General features: G+C 43.2%; 1 protein-coding gene and 1 long non-coding RNA gene across 2 annotated transcripts in view; one reads left to right on the top strand and one right to left on the bottom strand.

Moving 5' to 3' along the window:
• Positions 1 to 1,756: 1,756 nt before the first annotated feature.
• MPHOSPH6 (M-phase phosphoprotein 6) lies at positions 1,757 to 18,132 on the bottom strand. Its single transcript, XM_047792171.1, has 5 exons — positions 18,040 to 18,132; positions 11,648 to 11,760; positions 5,626 to 5,716; positions 2,844 to 2,938; positions 1,757 to 2,425 (listed from the first exon to the last, which is right to left on the bottom strand). The coding sequence occupies exons 1-5, from the start codon at positions 18,088 to 18,090 to the stop codon at positions 2,293 to 2,295; spliced, it is 483 nt and encodes a 160-aa protein (XP_047648127.1). The 5' UTR covers positions 18,091 to 18,132; the 3' UTR covers positions 1,757 to 2,292.
• A 79-nt stretch (positions 18,133 to 18,211) lies between these two features.
• The window catches only part of LOC125134063 (uncharacterized), a 79,928-nt gene continuing 78,721 nt past the window's right edge, over positions 18,212 to 19,418 (top strand). The window contains exon 1 of the long non-coding RNA XR_007136552.1: positions 18,212 to 18,486. This is a non-coding gene — a long non-coding RNA (uncharacterized LOC125134063). The remainder of the gene's footprint in view (positions 18,487 to 19,418) is intronic.

Genomic DNA, 19,418 nt, shown 5'->3' with positions numbered 1-19,418 from the left:
ATGTGTTACAGTCTGCTCCTCGGGCCATTCAGCAGGCACGCACACACAAACACACACCCCCTCACACAGACTTCTAAACAGCATTATACTTCCCAGAAGAAAAACTCTACCTGACAAATTGCAAACATCCTTTGAAGAAAAGATGTTCTCACTTTCTCCAAAATTCCAGCAGGCCATTGTATCGGTTTTTTGCCTGGGAAACAGTGACACTATTCATCTCCTGTCAATCACACCTTGAATTTAGTCTCAGACCCATCTGAATATTCTGTTACCTCAGGACTGCATAGCAAAGTCAACCCTCTTAAAAAAATTTACACAGTAATAATAGGAAGGAGGAGAGAGAAAAAATCAGTACATACACACACACACCAAGGAATAATGAAAAATACGAACCACTCAGTAAGTTGTGTCTGTCACTGGTTGCAAGGCTGTAGATAATAAATTCACTTTTTCCCTTCACACTCCATGTTTCCTCTTTCCTCAACTGCTCAGGGTTAATAAATGGTAGAGACCCAAAACTTTATGATCTCAAGGGTCAAAATCTTTCCCAGCTCTGAGGTTGTAGTTTTCCATTAGAGTTTGTCATTGGATATGGACGTGCTAAAGAAGCTGCCCTAGAGCGTGCTCTGGGTTTGATCTCCCTCTCCGTCACCCACTGTGTGGGAAAAACACAAACCATGTCCCTTTTGTTCGCAAGATCATACGCACCAGCTGGGAGAGTAGACTTCTTTGCCTGTTGGTTTAGTGGTAAAATGACCAGACTCTTTCAATTTCTACCTTAATGGGACCGGTGTGGTTTCCCCTGGTGGAACCACTCCCTCCTTGGGACCCCCCAATCTCCAAACGACAGAACCGAGGGACAGGAAACAAAATGTCTGAGTGGGATTATCAGGTGTATCAGTGAGAGGAACCGCTTCCTCTACCTCTGCCTGATTCCAGACCATACACGCCGCCGGTGCTGGGGGCAAGAGCCCCCTGCCTCCCCGAGTGCAGAGCGTAAGTTACATCTTGTCAGATGGAGTGCAGGTCCTGAGTCCTCAGCAGACCACCATACTACACTGCTCCCAGGTGACAGGGTGTGCGCTAAGACCAGGGAATTCCAGAGGTACAAGCCTAACGCTCCACTCTTTTTACCATGGAATGGGCTCATCTAGCAGAAGGAACGCTGTGCAGGTTACCAAGGGGTGAATAAGACATTCCATCCGTCTAGGGATTGCGGTGTTGGCCAAGCACCGTGAAAAACTTCGAGCTTCTGCCCCGGGATGTAGGGACCCGGGAAGTGCACTGTCCTCACTCACCTTCACACTGAACTGGAGCTGGATGAACGTCAAATTCACAACTTTTTTTCTTAGCTCACCAGAGAACTAAGGGCACACAGCAACCTAAACCTAAGGGGATTCGGAGAGAGAGGAAAAATGCACCTCATTTAATTGTTAGGAACATAGTCATATGAAATCAGCGTTTCTCACAAGTTCTAGGTACACGTCTCTAGATGGACAGAGACACACACACACCTAACTCCAGGGGCTTTTGATTTGCTGTTTAGTATAAGGTTCAGATTAGGAGATGGCCTGGTTGGTGGTAAATTCTTCCAGGTTAATTGATAACTGCTTTTAACACATAAAAGGCAATTTCCTACGGGTCAAGCTAATGTTTCACCACATTCTAAATTAATGGCTGTTTTTTAAAAGTTACTAATTGGACACAAGTTCCAATACTACAGTTATCATTTGAAAGTATACGAAAATAGAAAAGGTATATGAAACAGATATTTATTACAGAACAATATTTTTAAACAGTATTTAAAGGCTTTAAACAAAAAAGCATAATTCCACACACTGACAATGATTTAGTAGCATGGCAATACCTTAGGCTGGAGAGAGATGTTTGTTCTTGATGAATTTACATATAATAAATTCTCATGACATTTGATTCCAAAATATATGCATGAAATGGTTTGACATGATTAACAATTTAAAGGAGACTATAAACATGAGGTCAGTGACTGGGAGAGCTGTATTTAAAAAAAATCAGAGATAAATAATTCTTTAGGAAGCAACCATGTACCTATGTACGTTTGAAGATCAAGGGTTAAAAATCCATTCCTGATGAATCCCATTAAGCAAAGGATGTATAACATCCATCACACATCTGTTCCAAAAACAGCATGTTTTCACAATTATACATTTCTTTACAAATAAACAACACTAATGACTAGAGAGAAACCAACAGAATGAGTTCCAAAATGTGCTCTCGCGAGGCATCCCTGAGCCCTATCTTAAGGCATCCATTTTAATCTTGGGGCTTTAAGAACATCTTCTTTGCTTTAATTGGCTTTATGTCTCCATTTTCATCTTCTTCATAATTGGCACGGTCTCTTTTTTTGGCAAACTTTTTCCCAATTGTCCCCACCAAGGTCTCATATCTGTTAAAATGATAAACACAAGTTTAGTTTCAAATAAGGAAGACAGGAATCAAGACTTGTCAAGAATATCAAACCAAATATGCAACAAAGAGTATGAAAAATCAACACTATGACTGACAGAAACCATCTGATTTAAAATTTATGAACTTCTCTACAAATGATCAAATTCTTTACTTTTTTTTTCTGGGTTAGCGTTCTAAATAAATCGAGATGTATATTTTAAAATATGAATCAGAAGCAGCACTAGAAATGAGCCCTCAACCGCCAGCCTGTGACAGGTGTGAACACTGCCCTGCCACCCCAGGAAGCCCTACGTGCTGAGTACTCCCTTCAAAGGCTGGCAGACCAGCTGACTGAGTGCCAATGGACGCTGTGGGCTCTAGGCTCAATTCTACAGCCAATCCAAGGTAACAGTTACCTCCTGGCCATTTCTTCATCTGACACATCGAGCTCCACTGTTTCATCTTCAACTTCTTCTGCTTTGTTTTTAGCATTCATCTGAAGCATTAATTTCTAAAAAATACAGAAATGCTGACTAGCAGAGCTGGAAAAAGCTTGTTAAAGGAACTGGTGTCAAATGTACTTGAAAGCAAAGAAATAAAAGTTGCAGCATCTACAGCACTAGTCAAAATTTCTAAGGGATTCTCTATAATACTTTATTTCCCAGTATGCTAACAGAAGCTAACTCTGAATTAAAAAAAAATAATCGGCAAAGCTCCAAAAGATTAGAATTACTGTTAATGAGTTTAAATTTTATTTTATTGTATTATTTTTGTTGGGGGGGGCCACACCTGTTGCACATGGAAGTTCCCAGGCTAGGGGTCAAATTGAAGCTGCAGCTGTAAGCCTACACCATACCCACAACCGAAGCAACGCCAGGTCTGTGCAGGGCCAGGGATTGAACCCGCATCCTCGTGGATACTAGTCGCATTCTTAATCCATTGAGATACGAGGGAACTCCCTAAATTGTATTTTAGATCATAAATCTTAGTTACGTGTATCTAAAGCAGGCACACTGCTAGCTTTAGATAGGGGCACGAAAAAGTATAGTTTCAGATATCCTTTGAAGTCCCCGTCTTTGAGCCAAATAGAAGAAATGCTGCAGTCAAGTATAAGTTTAAGTGCAGTTTTTGGTGGTGGTTGGGGAACAGGGAGGGCAAACTGCTAGAAGGATTGAAGGCTGGCTCTCGTATGATGGAGAGGAGGGTGGACAATGCACTGACTTTCACATGATGTCCACGTGCCTTGGGTCTATCCTCCCTCTCTTTTTCTCATATTTACCTTTCCTTTTCCCTTTCTCCCTTCCTTCCCCCCCTCCTCTTTTTAGGGCTGCACCTAGAACATGTGGAGGCTCCCAGACTAGGGGTCAAATTGAAGCGCAACTGCCTGCCAACACCACAGCCACAGTCACACGGGATCCAAGCCACGTCTGCAAACTACACCAGAGTTCACAGCAATGTTGGATCCTTAACCCACTGAGCAAGGCCAGGGATTGAACCCACATCTTCATGGATACTAGCTGGGTTCATTACTGCTGAGCCACAGTGGGTACTCCACATTTATCTTTTCTTGATAGTTACCTTCTGACAGACTTAAAATAAAACAATTTCAAGAACACAAGCTCTGTGAGGGTCTAGGTTTTGGTTCCCTGCTGGATTTCCAGTGTCTCAAAAGGGCTGAGGCACCACAGGTACAGAGTAAATATTTACTGAGTAAATTCACTCAATGGTGGGTGTCACCAGAAACACAGTATTAACAAATGTGTTCTAAGTACATCCTACTTATAATACAGTAAGTGCTCTCAAGTTGCTATTACTCTTTTCATAACCAGGTACACCAAACTCTTCTCACAATTCATGACAGCTCAGATCTGCAAGTCAAACGGTTCAAAACCCTCTCCCAGAGAGAATATATTCAGTGTTACAGGGTGCCAGTAGTTAAAGCCATTTCCTGATAATCTCTCATATTAAATTTGGGGGGCCAGATCAACCCCTTTCCCTGATGCACCGTACATACTCTGGAGTCCTTGTCCACCCAATACCCTGGTCTCTGGGCATCACCCACTCATAATCTTTGCTATCTTTTTTCCCTTTTACTCTACTGCCCCTTTTCTCTTTCTAATCTAAAGCTTTAGCCAGGCCAAAACCAAGGAAAGTATAGATTAAAAACAAAACCAGGGAAAGTGTTGATTTTGTGTAAAATTTAATACCTTAATTATCATGCCCCTTTAAAAAAAAAAAAAAAAAGAAGAAAAGAAAACCAACCTATTATCCTTTAAATAACCTGGCATTTAGTTTGGTTAAGTGTGGCTCCTACAGGCATCCTTAGAGAAGTGGTTTTCAACCAGGGATGACTTTGCTCACCAAGGACCACTAGCATGTCTGGATGTCTGGATACACTCTTGGTTGTCACAACCAGGTTGTATACGAATATCTAGCGGGCAGAAGGCAGAAGCCAAGGACGCTGCTCAACATCGTACCGTGCACAGGACAGTACCTGCCATGAGGAACAATCTGGCCCCAAATGGTAACAGTGGCAGGGCTGAGAAACAGTGACTTCAAGTGACAGTTAGGAAACTAAAGCTTTCTACCACAGCCTTCCATTTGGTTTGTCAAGTGCCTGACAGGATGGCTTTTAAGAATGAGCCAGAGTTCTAATAATTATTTGTTAGATGAAGGCCTGTGCTTCTCTACAAACCTGAGGCAGGAAAATTAAAACGAATATATAAGGTGAATATTTACTTTTCATACCAACTTTGCAAAGATTCATTTAAAAATCTATTTACAAGCTTGGATTAGAACCAATCCATTAAAAAGCCAAATTATTCAACTTTTAAGAAACATTTTTTTTTCCATTAGAAGAGATGCCTTTATTGATGCCAGAAAATAATTTGCTGTAATAGCATCATATGAATAAAATCCTGATATTCCTGTAAAAGACCTGAGCTAAAATTCTAACACTTACAGCGGCACTGTCAGGGACTGTATGTACTGCTATATTAAATTATCTACTCAATCTGACCATAAAACTAGACTGCAACGCCTGCAATTTCTTTAAATAGCTATGGCGATATTTCAAGACTTGTTATTTTCTATATAATGAGGAGAAATGGTATCTTGTGGGGAAAAACCTAAACCCAATTATTAGCAGAAAGAATTCAATTGGAAAAATTTTAAATCTGAAGCAATTATATTTAATACCTCAACCTCGGGATTAAATCCTCTGAATGACATTCTTCCATAGAGAAGATCTTCACATAACAAGAAACTCTGCTCTTCTATTATGAAACTCCTAAATGAGAAAATAAATCTGTATTAATAGCATGTCTACTTGTAACCACACACCGCAAATAAAAGTCAAGAGTTCAAAAAGAAAGACACCTCTCATGGCTCTCAGTGGAATCAAGTAAAAATACAGCAAGATTTCCAACCTAGGATTAGAAATAAAAACTGATGAATTTGGTCAACAAAAGCCTTAGGAGGCATGGAGGCACAGCCTCTCCTAAACACTACATTTAATTTGCATGAATGCCTACACAACAGACAGACCTGAATTTTCCAAATGTGAAGCAAAGTTTCTTTGACAGTTACACCCCCTCAACCAAGTTCTTATGAAATTCCCTGAATTTAGTGTCCTACGCACCTTTCAAAGAGTATGTAAGTTGGAGCTCTTAGCTATAAATAAAAACTGACCCTGGATGACTTAAGCAGAGAAATAATTCATTGGATACTGGATATCTCACAGAAGCACCAAGGGCTGAGTGAGAACAACTGGAAAATGGACAGAAATAAGAGTGGTGAGGTAGCTGACCCCAAACCAAAATCATGCTACAAAACCACCCCAGTGGAAATGACACTGCTGCTGAGAGGACTAAACACTGGACACCACAGAGGCCACTGCTGCTGCGGACACAAGATGCAGGTATGGATGTTTCAGTCTCTGAAAGGGATTCTCCTGCGAGTCATTAGTTCATGACCCCAATTTCAGGTAAGCATATCTGACTACAACCCCCTATCAACCATAAAGCAGCCAGGGAAGCAAATACTTGCCTTTATGGCTTCTTTGGCAGGTTGCTTCCTGTCAAGCAATCTCACCCTGCTTTTCGTCAAGATTCACTCACTCATTCATTCACTCAGCAAACACTTAAACTGTGTGCCAGGCACTGTCCTATAGCTGGTGAGAGCCACCTTTGAGAAAGTCTCTGCTCTCACAGAGGTTACATTCTAGGGTGGTACCAGATAATAAATAAAAGATGCAACGATAATATATTAAAGATATATGTTACACAGTTATATAGCATTTATATGTAATAATATACAAAAACTAATTAAAAAAGATACAATGGATAAACACAGAAGGAGCTTATTCCACTCCTGGCCATACGGAGTAACTGGTACACACCAGCTCTCCCATAACCAATAAATTCAGGCACATGCTCTCTTGAACACTTCGTTCGCCCCTTCCCATATACCTGTGGTGCCCTTTCAAGTGCCCTGTTTCTTGCAGAGAGCAGGTGATAAAAATGTCACCGGTATCCCAAGGAAATCACCTCTTTCGGGAAAGCACCATACATATGCACTCAAGTATTCGCAAGAGTCAAAAGATGGGCCCAAAGGCCAGGATTCATGGCAGGACCACTGACCCCTGAGAGGCCTTTCCCATGCGTTTCTAATGACCCAATAACTGTAACATTAACATAAAAAGGAGCATAGGTTTTTTTGGTCTCTAGAAGCATAGTTTCAATGATGAGGAACACTACTGAGTTAGGAAATATGGGAAATACTCCAAAACTTAAATGTACACATTCTGTATTTTAATTTTCCTATTTTCATTAATAGGAGTCCATCATTTTAGAGCTAAAACACATGCAAGAAATTATCTCTTTGGTCTATTTTTTCAGGTAAGAAACTACTACTCAGAAAAAAAAATCACTTGCTTAAAGCCACAAATAACATGCACGGCAAAACAGGGCAAGAACTCACTGATGGGAAACAATTCTCCGTGGGTCTCTCTCACTTCTGTCCACCTAAATGGGCACCTAAATGCCCTTTTGTTCTGAACTGTCTTTTCAAGGATATCTGCACGGTGAATGGCTTTGAAAGGCAGCGCTATTATCTTCCTTCTTCCTTTCAGCAAAGCACAGACTTGCTTAACGTCCAGTAACATAAAGATAACACCTTCCTCAGGGCCAAGGGCAAGTTTGTTAGCAGTCCAGTATCAAAGACTCAGGTTCCCTAAGCTCAGGCCTTCTCCACTGTGGTGCAGATCTACTGGGGTTGCTGTATCATCTCCCCGGGGGTCAGGGGAAAGGAGGCCAGCTCGGTGCTCATGCTGCCTGCTGTGCTGTGAGTAATAAAGTCCTATCTCTGTCTCAGCACTTGGATACCTTCCAGCGGTATACATGCAACTGGCAGGCTAACCTGTGAACGTGCAAGTAGGGGCAATCTCAGACCTCACAGTTCTTGAACTTCACCAGGCCACATAAACAAGCACAGAAACACAATAGGCAACAATACTTTCTGAACATCCTATGGCAAAAGGGTAATTAGGCTGGCACAACCTCTATCCTGGGGCACATCCGTCAGAGAAAAACAATATAGCAACAACATATCAAAACCTTTGACCTGGTAAGTTCTATTCCTAGGAGTTTATATTAAAGCATTTAATATTAAGTTCCCTGGAGACAGACTCTGAGACTGAGTCATGTGTACAAGTTTTATTGGGGAGCGCTATTTGGCAGATGGCTCCGTGTGAAAATGAAGACTGCAAGACTGGGCCGGGGAGAAGCTGATTTGCAATGTGGCCACACCTCAGTGCCAACAAGGAGCTCTGGAGACAGGAAAGCCCAGCATTTGTTCCAAGCTGTGAGAAAGCAGACAGACCCTCATCTCCTTACACAGCCTGGTCATTGGCTAAGGGTGTCCCATGTGGAGAGACGTCAACGTCGAATTGCCCTAATAGTCACCTCTAAATTATAGCCCAATACAGCTAAACACTCTCCAGACTTCCGAAGCAGATACACGATGAAACCTCCATTTTCACAGATAGCAGTAACCCTCTGGAAAAATGCAGATGACACTACCAAGGAAATATTCACAATCACAAATGAGCAAAATGAGCGGGTGAATTTCCTAACACTCAAGTGTAAGGAAACACATATAGTATTAACATTTACTGTGCTTTTATGCCTGGCTCTGTGGTCACTGCTTTACATGTATTATCTTGTTTGCTTCTTGCAATGTATGTGACAAGTACTATTATCATACCTAGTATACAAATGACAAAAGACAGGTTCAGTAACTTGCCCTAGATCACACGTAAGCAAGTGGGAGAGGCGGGCTTCAAACCCAGGCCTGCCCGCCTGTCTCCAGAGCCCATGCACTCAGTTAACCAATCCATTCCACTGTCTCCTTATTTGAGGTGTTAAAACAGACACACTGGAGCAACCTATCATCCCTTCACCCCTCTGATCTACCTCCCACGCTGCCCCCCCCCCCAAATCAATACTTTGGGAGGCTGATCTAAACATAATACATGGGAGGGTTCCTTTGCCATCTGGAACAGCTCCCTTCCTATGGGATTACTTGGGCTGGCTGAGCCCTCAAATAAAGGTAGCAGCTTCTGTAAGACACTCTCCTCCACACAGCCTGTCTCCAGATTCAGTAACCACTCCCCGCCCTTGACCCTCCAGACCCGCCAGTAATTGTGTAAATCACTCCTGTTACGCGAGCCACTGAGAAGCTGCACTGTCCACACTGGCTTTCCTATATCTGCCCACACTATGGCGGTCTCTGTTACATGCTTCTCAAATTATCCAATTTGACAGTGTCGTCTCTTCCTGCCAATATCCTAAACTGATACGCACTTGTATACATAAATAGGATACTGAACGATGACAAAAGGTTATTTTCTACAACAGTCTGAAAGTTTGTATGCCTTCCCTCCCTCCAATTTATATACTGAAATCCTAACCCCCAAAGATGATGGCACTAGGACATGAGGCCTCTGAGAGGTGCTTAAGTCATGAGCATGGGGCCTTCAAGAATGGGACTGGGGTCTTATGAAAGAGACCCCAGAGAGATGCCTAGACCATTCCACCAGGTGAAGACACAGCAGGAGGGTTCTGGTGATGAAACAGGAAGGGGGCCATCTAAAACATGACCATGCTGGTATCTTGATTTTGGACTTCTGGTCTCCAGGACTGCGACAAATAAATTTCTGTGGTTTATGGGCTACCCACGTTGAGGTATTTTGCTACAGTACCTGAGGAGGCCATGAAAAGTACCTGCCTAGGAAAGGAATTTAAAGGTCATTTTTCTGGGACTAATATGCTGTGTTTTTTGGGAGGGGGGAAATAATACTGAAAACAAGATATAAATTGTCTTGCTGGAGTCCCTGTCATGGCTCAGCAGGTTACAAATCTGACTAGTATCTATGAGGATGAGGGTCTGATCTCTGGTCTCACTCAGTGGGTTAAAGGAACTGGTGTGAGCTGTAGGTTGCTCATGCAGACTGGACCCCAAGGTGCTGTGGTTGTGGTGTAGGCGGGCAGCTACAGCTCCGATTCAATGGGAATGTCCATATGCTGGGGCTGCAGCCCTAAAAAAGAGGGGAAAAAAAACAAAGCCCCAAACAACCTGTCTTGCTTTTCAGTACTAATAAGTAACAAAACATCTGGGATACTTTGAGTAAGTTTAGCCAAGGCATAAAATTAAATTACAGCTCCTTACCAGTAATGGTCCCTTCCTACAACCCCACTCCCAAATCCATACCATCTCCAGCATCATCGTTTCCTTTCCCACTAATATCTTGCTCTGAGAAGCAACAGAGTAAACAAAGTACTTTTCTTCCACGCCTTCTGGTCAGACGTCTATCTTTAGAGAAGGTCAGCCAAATAAACAATGGAAAATAATGTGCTAAAAAATTAATTATAAGGCATAGAAAGGAAAAACATAAATGTGCCTCAAGATAATAAGCAGCATCTTCTATCACTTGATGAAGTTTAAGTAAAGGTACCATACCACAGAGCTCACTAAGGTAAGAAAGCATCAAGGCGAAATGATAAATAGCTTCCAAGAGAATTTAGATAAATTAATTGATGATGCAAATCCATTAATCCTTCATTCAAAATCATTTATCATGTATCAACCAAGCTTAGCGGTGGAAGAGAAAAGATGTAGTGTGTTATCCAGATTCAGTAACAACTAGCTAGTGACCCTGGGCAAGTTACCCTCCCTTAAGCCTATTTCCCCAACTAAAAAATGGATAGAATGATAGGGGGCAGTTCTCAAGTCTGCTATGAGGAAAAAATGGAGATGTAAAGTGCTTAGCCCAGCTCCTAACACACACTATAGACCCAGTACATGTTAGCTAAGACGGCTGGTGCTACAGTACAAATTTTTATCGAAGAAAAGAAACCAAAAACTCTTGACCTGCCTTTACAAAGCTCTTACTAAAACCAAACTGGAGGCCTGAAGTGCACATCTAATTTTCAGAGCTTAATACAACAGAAAGCACATTAAGTAAGATTCTCATAAAAAGTCCCCAGTCATTACCTGAGACATAAGAGCAAGATTCCTTTATTCAGTGTTGAAAAAAAAAAAAGAACGATGTTATAAATAATGGCTGAGGACTCATAAAAAAACTGTGTATATCCAAGTAGATCTCTTATATTCCTTTTTTTTTTTGCTCTTTAGGGTAGCACTTGCAGCAATGGAAGTTCCCAGGCTAGGGTGTTGAACTGGAGCTGCAGGTGCTGGCCTACACCACAGCCACAGCAATGCAGCATCCGAGCTGTATCTGCAATCTACGCCACAGCTCACAGCAATGCTGGATGGATCCTTAACACACTGAGCAGGGCCAGGGATCGAACCTTCATCCTCATGGATACCAGTCGGGTTTGTAACATGCTGAGCCACAGTGGGAACTCCCAGAACTCTTATATTCTTAATAATTAAAAAAAAAATTTGTGGATTTCCCCTGTGGCACAGTGGATCTGGCGCTGTCATTGCAGTGGCTTGGGTCACTGCGTTGGTGTGGCTTCTACCCCTAGCCTGGGAACATCTATATGCTGCAGGTGTGGCCAGAAAAAAATTGCAAGGCTAACGCTAACTCAAGAAACTGAATAGATATACTATTTCATGAGTTTTATGCCAGTGGAGTGATGAATCATATTTATGGGGATTTCCCTTTGAATGCCAAAAGCTTCATAAAGAAACCTACTCTTTTTCTTTAAGCTCAGGCAAATCCAAGTACCAGTGCTCTTCACTAATGATTTTCTTTTCTTCCTCTTCTAGTTGTTTCTTGGTTTCCGAGTCCAGTCCCCTTTGCATGAACTGTCAAAACAAAATAAAATCAGTGTCAGCAACTAATTTTTCCAACTTTGAGTTGAGGAAAACTCAACTTGCCCTCCCTCATTTCTCTGAGAATCTCAGAAGAGGAGGGGGGATGACGACCAAGCAGCTTAGGCCTGCCCTTGATAACATCACACTAGGATACAGCCTGCTATAACACGTCAAAAAGCAACAGGTGCACTTCCTTCAGAAGACTTTAAAAGGACTTTACCATATTTTAGTTCTTCTGACTTAATAAAACAGGCAACAAAAAGCTATATCCAATAAATACTACATTAGATATTTCAGTTTTACACAGTGGACAGTGAGGACAGCCTAAGACAAAAGACTGATCCACAGAGCAGGGCAGGCAGGTGGAGATAGAAAGTGAGTGGGAGCTCCCATTGTGGCTCAGCAGTGATGAATCGGACTAGTATCCATGAGGAATTGGGTTCCATCCATGGCACCACTCGATGCATTAAGGATCTGGTGTTGCCGTGAGCTGTGGTGTAGGTCGCAGACATGGCTCAGATCTGGCATGCTGTGATATAGGCCAGCAGCTGCAATTCCAATTTTTTCCTAGCCTGAGAATTTCCATATGCCACAGATGCGGCCCTAAAAAGAAAAAAAAAAAAAAAAAGGAGAGAAGAAATCCTCAGCTGGGAGTTCCCTGGTGGTCTAGTGATTAGAATTCAGCATTTTCACTGCAGTGGCCCAGGTTCAATCCTTGGTCTGGAACCTGAGATCTGAGATTCCACCCACATCAAGCACTGCATGCCATGGCTAAATAAATAAATAATTTTAAAAAAAGAAAGAAAGGGAGGGAGGGAGGGAAAAAGAGAGGAGAGGACTCAGCACTTTCTCAGTCTCTCTCTGACCCAAGGAGCCCAACAGTCTTTGCAGCTGCTGATCTTGATCTGCAATGGTCTTCTCAAGTTCTCCCACGTGGGCAACGCCTAGCCCTTCTGACTGAGGTAAAGCTACTCCAACTCTGCAATCATCCCTGCAGGTGCAAACAGCATCTCTTTCTTAGAAACTTCTCATGGCAGCCGTAACTAGTCTCACATACTTTGAGTGTCAATCTTGGTCTCTCCTGCAGACCTTCGGGGCAGGGACTGTGTCTGGGTCATCTCCTACATCAGTACCAGGATGGCGGATGATATGCTGTAAGGGCCCTGCAAACACAGACTGAAGCCGAGCTCCATCTAGAAGCCTGCTGCTCTTCACTTACATCTATCCTCTGAAATGCATATCTGCTCTACGGCTGCTCTTGATTCTAAAGGCTGCAGAAGCTCAACTCAAAACAGACCAATGCAGAAAATAGCAGTCTTGCTTGCAAGACTCTCTCTAGCACAAATAGGGACAGGTGAAAAAACCAAGAAGGTAACTGTAGCAAATTGATAAAGTATGAGTGGGGGGGTGGGGATAAATTCAGAAAACATCCAGGAGTCTCCCAGAGGTTAGGTCTGTGGTTCCTCTGGTCTCTATTTATCCTCATTTCTTTCCCTTGCCCAGGCTCTATGCTACTTCTCCCTCTCGTCTAGCTCTTCCAAAAACACAAGCAGTTTTAGACATAAGGTCTTTACCAATGCCTACTAAATGAAATGACAACACTCGAAAAATGTTTTACAAACAAACTATAGTGATAAGATCAAATTCTGATGAGGATGCAGAGAAAATGAATCCATCCTGTACTGATGGTGGGCAAGGAAAATGGTGTAACTTCTGGGGAAACGAGCTTGATAGGTTCTTCCCCAAATAAACAAGCACTTACCATACGACCTAGCAATTGTCCTCTTGGGCATTTACTCCAGAGAAATGAACGCTTACATTCACTCAAAAAATTATACAGAAATATTCACAGCGGCTCTATTTGTAGTAGCCCTACACTGGAAACAACCAAAATACTCTTAGACAAGTGAATCGTTAAGTACTATGGTACTGGCATAGCAAAGAATTCTACTCAGCAATAAAAAGGAACTGATGATATACTCAACAACCTAGAAGGACCTCAAGTGAATTATGCTGAGTGAAAAAAGTCAATTTCAGGAGTTCCCATTGTGCGTGAACCTGACTAGTATCCATGAGGATGCGGGTTTGATCCCTGGCCCTGTTCAGTGGGTTAAGGATCTGGCATTGCTATGAGCTGTGGTGTAGGCCGCAGACATAGATCGGATCCCGTGTTGCTGTAACAGTGGTGTAGGCTGGTGGCCACAGCTCCAATTCGAACCCTAGCCTGGGAACTTCTATATGCTGTGGGTGTGGCCCTAAAAAGACAAAAAGAAAAAAAAAGTCAATTTCAAAAGGTTACATAACATCTTTGAAATAACAAAGTTATAGGAATGGAGAACAAGTCCCTTGCTGGAATTCAGGGATGGCAGAAGGGAGTGGGTGTGGCTACAAAGGGGTAGCTGGAGGGAACTTCGTGGTGACAGAACAGTTTTGTATCTTGAATGTGATGGCAGGCACATACCTCTACACACGATAAACTCTCTCTCACACACGCCCTCTGCACACATGGAGGAGTGCATCCGAAGTGGGGAAAGCTGAGTCGGCTCTGAGGGTTGTACCACTGTTCACCTCCCAGCTTGGCACTGTTCTCCAGTGATGTGGGACAGGGAGGAGAAGGCTGCAGAGCATCTCCCCGTGCACTGTCTGCAGCTGCTTGTGAATCTATCATTCTTTTAAATAATCTTAAAAGAAATGTTTGCAGTCTATCTAAAGTGTTTTGCAGTCCTCATCCTTTTACATTTTTGTCTATATCCTCACTACAGGAAAGAAACTGGCAATTTCTGGAAAGCGTACCCTGCACTTCTCAGTCCTTCTGTCTCCAGTACTCAACATCGTGTTTCAGTTTTCTGCCTGGCAAAATATTCCCCTGGAAAGGCCCAGAACATGTGTCTTTTGGCCTTCCGTGACTCTTCTGGCCAAGCTTTCCCCAGGCGTGTTCCCCAAAGAGAAAATCTTTCCCTACTTCTAGGACAGTCTTAGGAACATTGGCTTATTTTCATCATGATTCTTCTGTGCCTCCTAAAAGACTGAAACTATGAACAGCAGACCATGTCTCTCGTTCATACCATGTTACTGGTACTCAGACTGCACTTGGTACATAGGAAGAGCTCAATACAGGTTCTCTGAATATGAGTCTAGAGTTGTCTTATTTTTCCAGACTCCCTTTTTTGAATGGTTCTCTTTAAACCCAGATGCCTCATTTCATCACACATTCATGGTGAAATGCAGTTATCCTACATAACTGCCCTTTTACCTCTCATTTTTAGTTAAGTAGCTATTATTTACGGTATACAAAATACATGCACACCGTTCTGTACACATGGAAAGGATAGAATATCCCGTGAATAGGAATCAAGCAACTCCGCAATTCTCCTGACTCTACAGCATCTAAAGACATGTCCTAGAGCTACTGATTTCACTTTACTCACAACTGAGGGCCGAGAGCATGTAGCACGAACTAGTACAGTCCATAGGCTGGATGAATATTGTTGTAAATAATGAAGTTTTATTAGAACAAAGCCATGCTCATTTGATTCTGAGCTATGATGGTAGGGTTGAGTAGTTGTAACAGTGGCTGTTTGGTCCACAAAACTAAAGACTTTTCCCAGAAAAAGTTCACTAATTTTTGTCTTAAGAGTCCAAAAGAGCACAAGTCACTGACGAGTACCCTTTCTATAAACATTCCATCATACCGACAGACCTTCCACATACATCCTTTACTTTCTACTTCCTGTCAGGAGCACCCTCCAGCCTCCAATAGCTGACTGACCAGGACAGAGAACTTCAAGCACACTAGGAAACAAATGAGTCAGCATTAAATCCTCAGCCTTCTCATTCTTGCTCTGTTCTTAGCTCTGGCTGAACAGCTCTGCCGGACAAGGATAAGGCAACCTAATATAGCCGTTCCATTCCTTCTCATAGGCTTACCCCCCTCCATCTGTACTGTGTCTCCTGCAATCCTGCTATTAAATTCTTTCTTGTCAATGGTCAAAGTTGCTAATCCAACTAGAGAACCTGGGTAAGTTTTTTTCCCTCTCTCCTTTGTCTCCAGTGTCCACCCGAGTCTTCCTCAATGGTGAAATTTTTTTTTTTTCTTTTAACTTCTTCCTTCCTACCCCCCAAATCAGATTGTTGGTTTGAGCTATAATCACTCAGCACATCTCCATTTGACTTTTTTTTTTTTGTCTTTTTAGGGCAGCACCTGTGGCATATGGAGGTTCCCAGGCTAGGGGTCGAATTGGAGCTGTAGCTGCACAGCCACAGCAATGTCAGATCCAAGCCGCACTTGTGACCTACACCACAGCTCTCAGCAACACTGGATCCTTAACCCACTGAGAGAGGCCAGGGATTGAACCTGCGTCCTCACTGATGCTAGTCAGATTTGTTTCTGTTGAGCCACGACAGGAACTCCTCCATTTGACTTATTCCAAGAGCTAAAACAACTGCTGCTAAAATCATTTTAATGCCTGCACTGCCAATCCACTTCTTTGAAATCTACATGATTACAAACCATAAGCAAATGACTCTGTTCAGTAATGATTCAAATTTTGTTAAGATGCATGTAAGTAGTACTTTAGAAACTAAATTACACTATGATTTATCCTCCACCCTCATCTTATTCATCCCTAGTTACACTCTAGCTCAACACCATTCATGTCTTGCACATGCAACATTTACTCTCTAATCTTTCAAGAGATTATACATTTCTTGCTTTCTTTTACTGGAAATTCCATTATTCTCTAAACATGGTATCTAACAGTTTGCATCTATGAGGGGGTGTTTAGCAACAAGCAGTACAGAGTAGTAATTAAGGGCTAGGGCTTTGGAGCCAGACTGCTTGAGTTTAAGTTCTGTCTACACTCTTTATTAGTAGTGTAACTTTTTTTTTTTTTTGTCTTTTTAGGGCTGCACCAACGGCATATGGAAGTTCCTAGGCTAGGAATCAAATCAGATGCAGCTGCTGTCCTCCACCACAGCTACAGCAAGGTGAGATCTGAGCCATGTCTGCGACCTACACCACAGCTCATGGCAATGCCAGATCCTTAACCCACTGACTGAGGCCAGAGACTGAACCTGTATTCTCATGGATACTAGTTGGGTTCATTACCCTGAGCCACAACAAGAACTCCTGTAGTGTAACTTTGAACAAATTACTTGCTTTTTGTTTCAGGTGCCTCAGATGTAAGAGAGGGATAATAACTGTACCCATTTAAAAAGGTTGTTATGGGGATTTCATGGGTTATTAAGTGGATTTCATGCAAAGCAATTACAACAGTGTCCAGCACAAAGCAAGGACTATAGATGTTTGCTACTTCTATTATTTAAGTTTTAAGGCCTGGCTATTCCTCCTGTTTTAATTCCTATATTTATTTTATCTATTTTTGTCTCCCCTCCCCAATCTGAAATTAGTATGTTTAAATTAATCCAACTTCAAATCTGAAAATCAATTTTGTTTAAAGTTCTGGGTGACATAACTCACTTTCACCTAAAGTATTAAAATTCTCTCCATTCCCATCACCACTCAAACCTTTCACCCAGATCAGATCTAGCTGGTCGTTAAGACTGTAATTTGGACCCTTGTTGGGTCTTTCTTTCACCAATGTATTTTCTCCACAGGACAGTAAAAGTTATGGTGACAAGAAAGAAGCACAGCTAATGCTACTTTGCTCCGTGCTCAATAGCTTCGCAATGATCACAAGATTAAAAAACAAAACAAAACAAAACAAATCTTAACCTAGCCTAAAATTCCGTGCATGCTGCAACTACTGGTTCATTTTCCAGGCCCATTTCCTGCTGCTTGCCTTTCACACATACCGAATGACTTTTAGTTTCCGGAAAAAAAAAAAAAAACGGATCTGGGGGGAGTTTGCCCCTCAGACTTCTGAATTCGCTTTCCCATTCGTCTATGTCTATACAGCCCCCTTGCCCCCGAACCCCACCCTTCAATCTTACTCTACTCCACTACTTGCAGAAGCTCAAGTACTTTGCCGGAGCTTCCGGCGCTTCTAGCATCACTGCACTTAGTACGCTGTATCTTAACTGCCTGTTTACGTGTCTGTCTCTCCTGTGGGACCAAGAACTTTGTGAGAGATTCCGCTGGATTCATTATCCGGTTCCCAGTGGCTAACCTAGAGCAGGCGTTAAGGGAATGAATGAACGCGAGAGCAGGAAGTCCCCTGCGCTCGCCGTACGCCCGCTGCCTGCGCCCCAGCCAAGTCTGGAAGACCAGGTATCCCTGCCGCCAGGTCCGCTTCTCTCGCGTCCTCGTACCTTCATGCGCAGCAGGTTCTTGGACAACTTAGTCTTGCGCTCGGCCGCCATTCTGAGTCCCGTCCGGCGCCGCGCTCCGCCCCTTGGCTCGCCGCGCATGCGCCAGGCTGCGTGCGTATCGGCGTCGTATTACGTAGCCCGTGTCCTCCCGCCCCTTGGCTCCGCCCCCGTTTCTCGCGTTCCAAAGCTGCCCGCGCTTTTCGCGCTTCGCCTCAGGGAGCTCTCGCCTCGTAAAGCAGCTTAGGGTAAAGGCACAGACACCTAAGCAGGCGTGAGATCGTTGTGACGCCAGGAGGGAGACCCCAAAAGGCCGCAGTCGAAGGAAGCTCGAGTCCCGGCTGCTGTCGGCCTTCCCTGAGGGCTTTGGCTGGGCTCCTCGGGCCGCGCGCCATCTGAGCGCATCCCGCCTCACGGACCTTGTCCTGCCGCGCCGACCCGGTCACCCTGGTGAGACCTGGCTGCCGCGCCAGCCATCCGGTCCGGACCGTTTCCTTCACGTGTTTCTAACGTGGCTGGTGGGCTTTCTATGTTCTGCATCACTTTACACATAGTAGTTCGTTTTACATTCACGATAATCCTAGGGAGTGGTCATTATCCCCTTGTTGCAGTTGAGTAAACTGAGGTACAGGCAGGTTCCGGAACCAGCCCAAAGCCAGAGTAAGGGAGGTAGGATAAACCCAGGTGGTCTGGCTTCAGAATGGCCCTTACAAACGTGTTTAATTCACCTATTAACTAGTGTGTGCGTCTTTGAACCTAAATGACCTTTCTCTAAAACAGGAGGACTAAAGAGAGGTATATGAGTGTGAGAAGATGCCCTTGTTTTCATCTGAAGAAGTAAAAGAATATTGCAAAAATGATAGCTGTAATGCTCTGTGTACCACTTAAAGATAGTTTTCAGGGAGTTCCTGTTGTGACTCAGTGGTTATGAACCCCTTTAGTATCCGTGAGGATGTGGCTTGGATCCCTGGCCTTGTTCACTGGGTTTAGGATCTGACACTGCCGTGAGCTGTGCTGTAGGTTGAAGATGTGGATCGGATCTAGCGTTGCTGTGGCTGTGGTGTAGGCTGACACCTGTAGCTCTGATTCAACCCCTGGTCTGGGGACTTCCATATGCCCTCAGGTGTGGCCCTAAAAAGCAAAAACAAAAAAAAAATTTTTTTTTCATTTGTAGGTGCTACGCTTTGGAAAACACAGCCTAATAATTTTTCAGCTGATTGTGGGCACTGTGTCAAATTCTTATGCTAGGTACCACATGTGTATTATTAATCCTCATAGGAATGCTGAAGAGAGTATTGTTGTCATCATGTAGTTTGGGATCCTGAGGCCCAGAGAGGTTAAGGGACTTATCAGAGTTTACACAGCTAATTAGCGTTAGAGCC

The sequence above is a fragment of the Phacochoerus africanus genome, chromosome 8 (genome assembly GCF_016906955.1).
Source record: "Phacochoerus africanus isolate WHEZ1 chromosome 8, ROS_Pafr_v1, whole genome shotgun sequence".
In the NCBI taxonomy this organism is placed as follows: domain Eukaryota; kingdom Metazoa; phylum Chordata; class Mammalia; order Artiodactyla; family Suidae; genus Phacochoerus; species Phacochoerus africanus.
Note: the sequence above shows the minus strand (reverse complement) of the source record. Positions and strands in the feature narration are given on the sequence as shown.

What these genes read in the sequence shown, in the direction of transcription:
- MPHOSPH6 (XM_047792171.1), bottom strand. Translation starts at nt 18,090, where the DNA reads ATGGCGGCCGAGCGCAAGACTAAGTTGTCCAAGAACCTGCTGCGCATG. An exon ending in AGAACCTGCTGCGCATGAAG is followed by an intron (nt 11,761 to 18,039) that starts GTACGAGGACGC and finishes TTGTTTTGACAG; the next exon opens with TTCATGCAAAGGGGACTGGA. An exon ending in GATGAAGAAATGGCCAGGAG is followed by an intron (nt 2,426 to 2,843) that starts GTAACTGTTACC and finishes TCATTTTAACAG; the next exon opens with ATATGAGACCTTGGTGGGGA.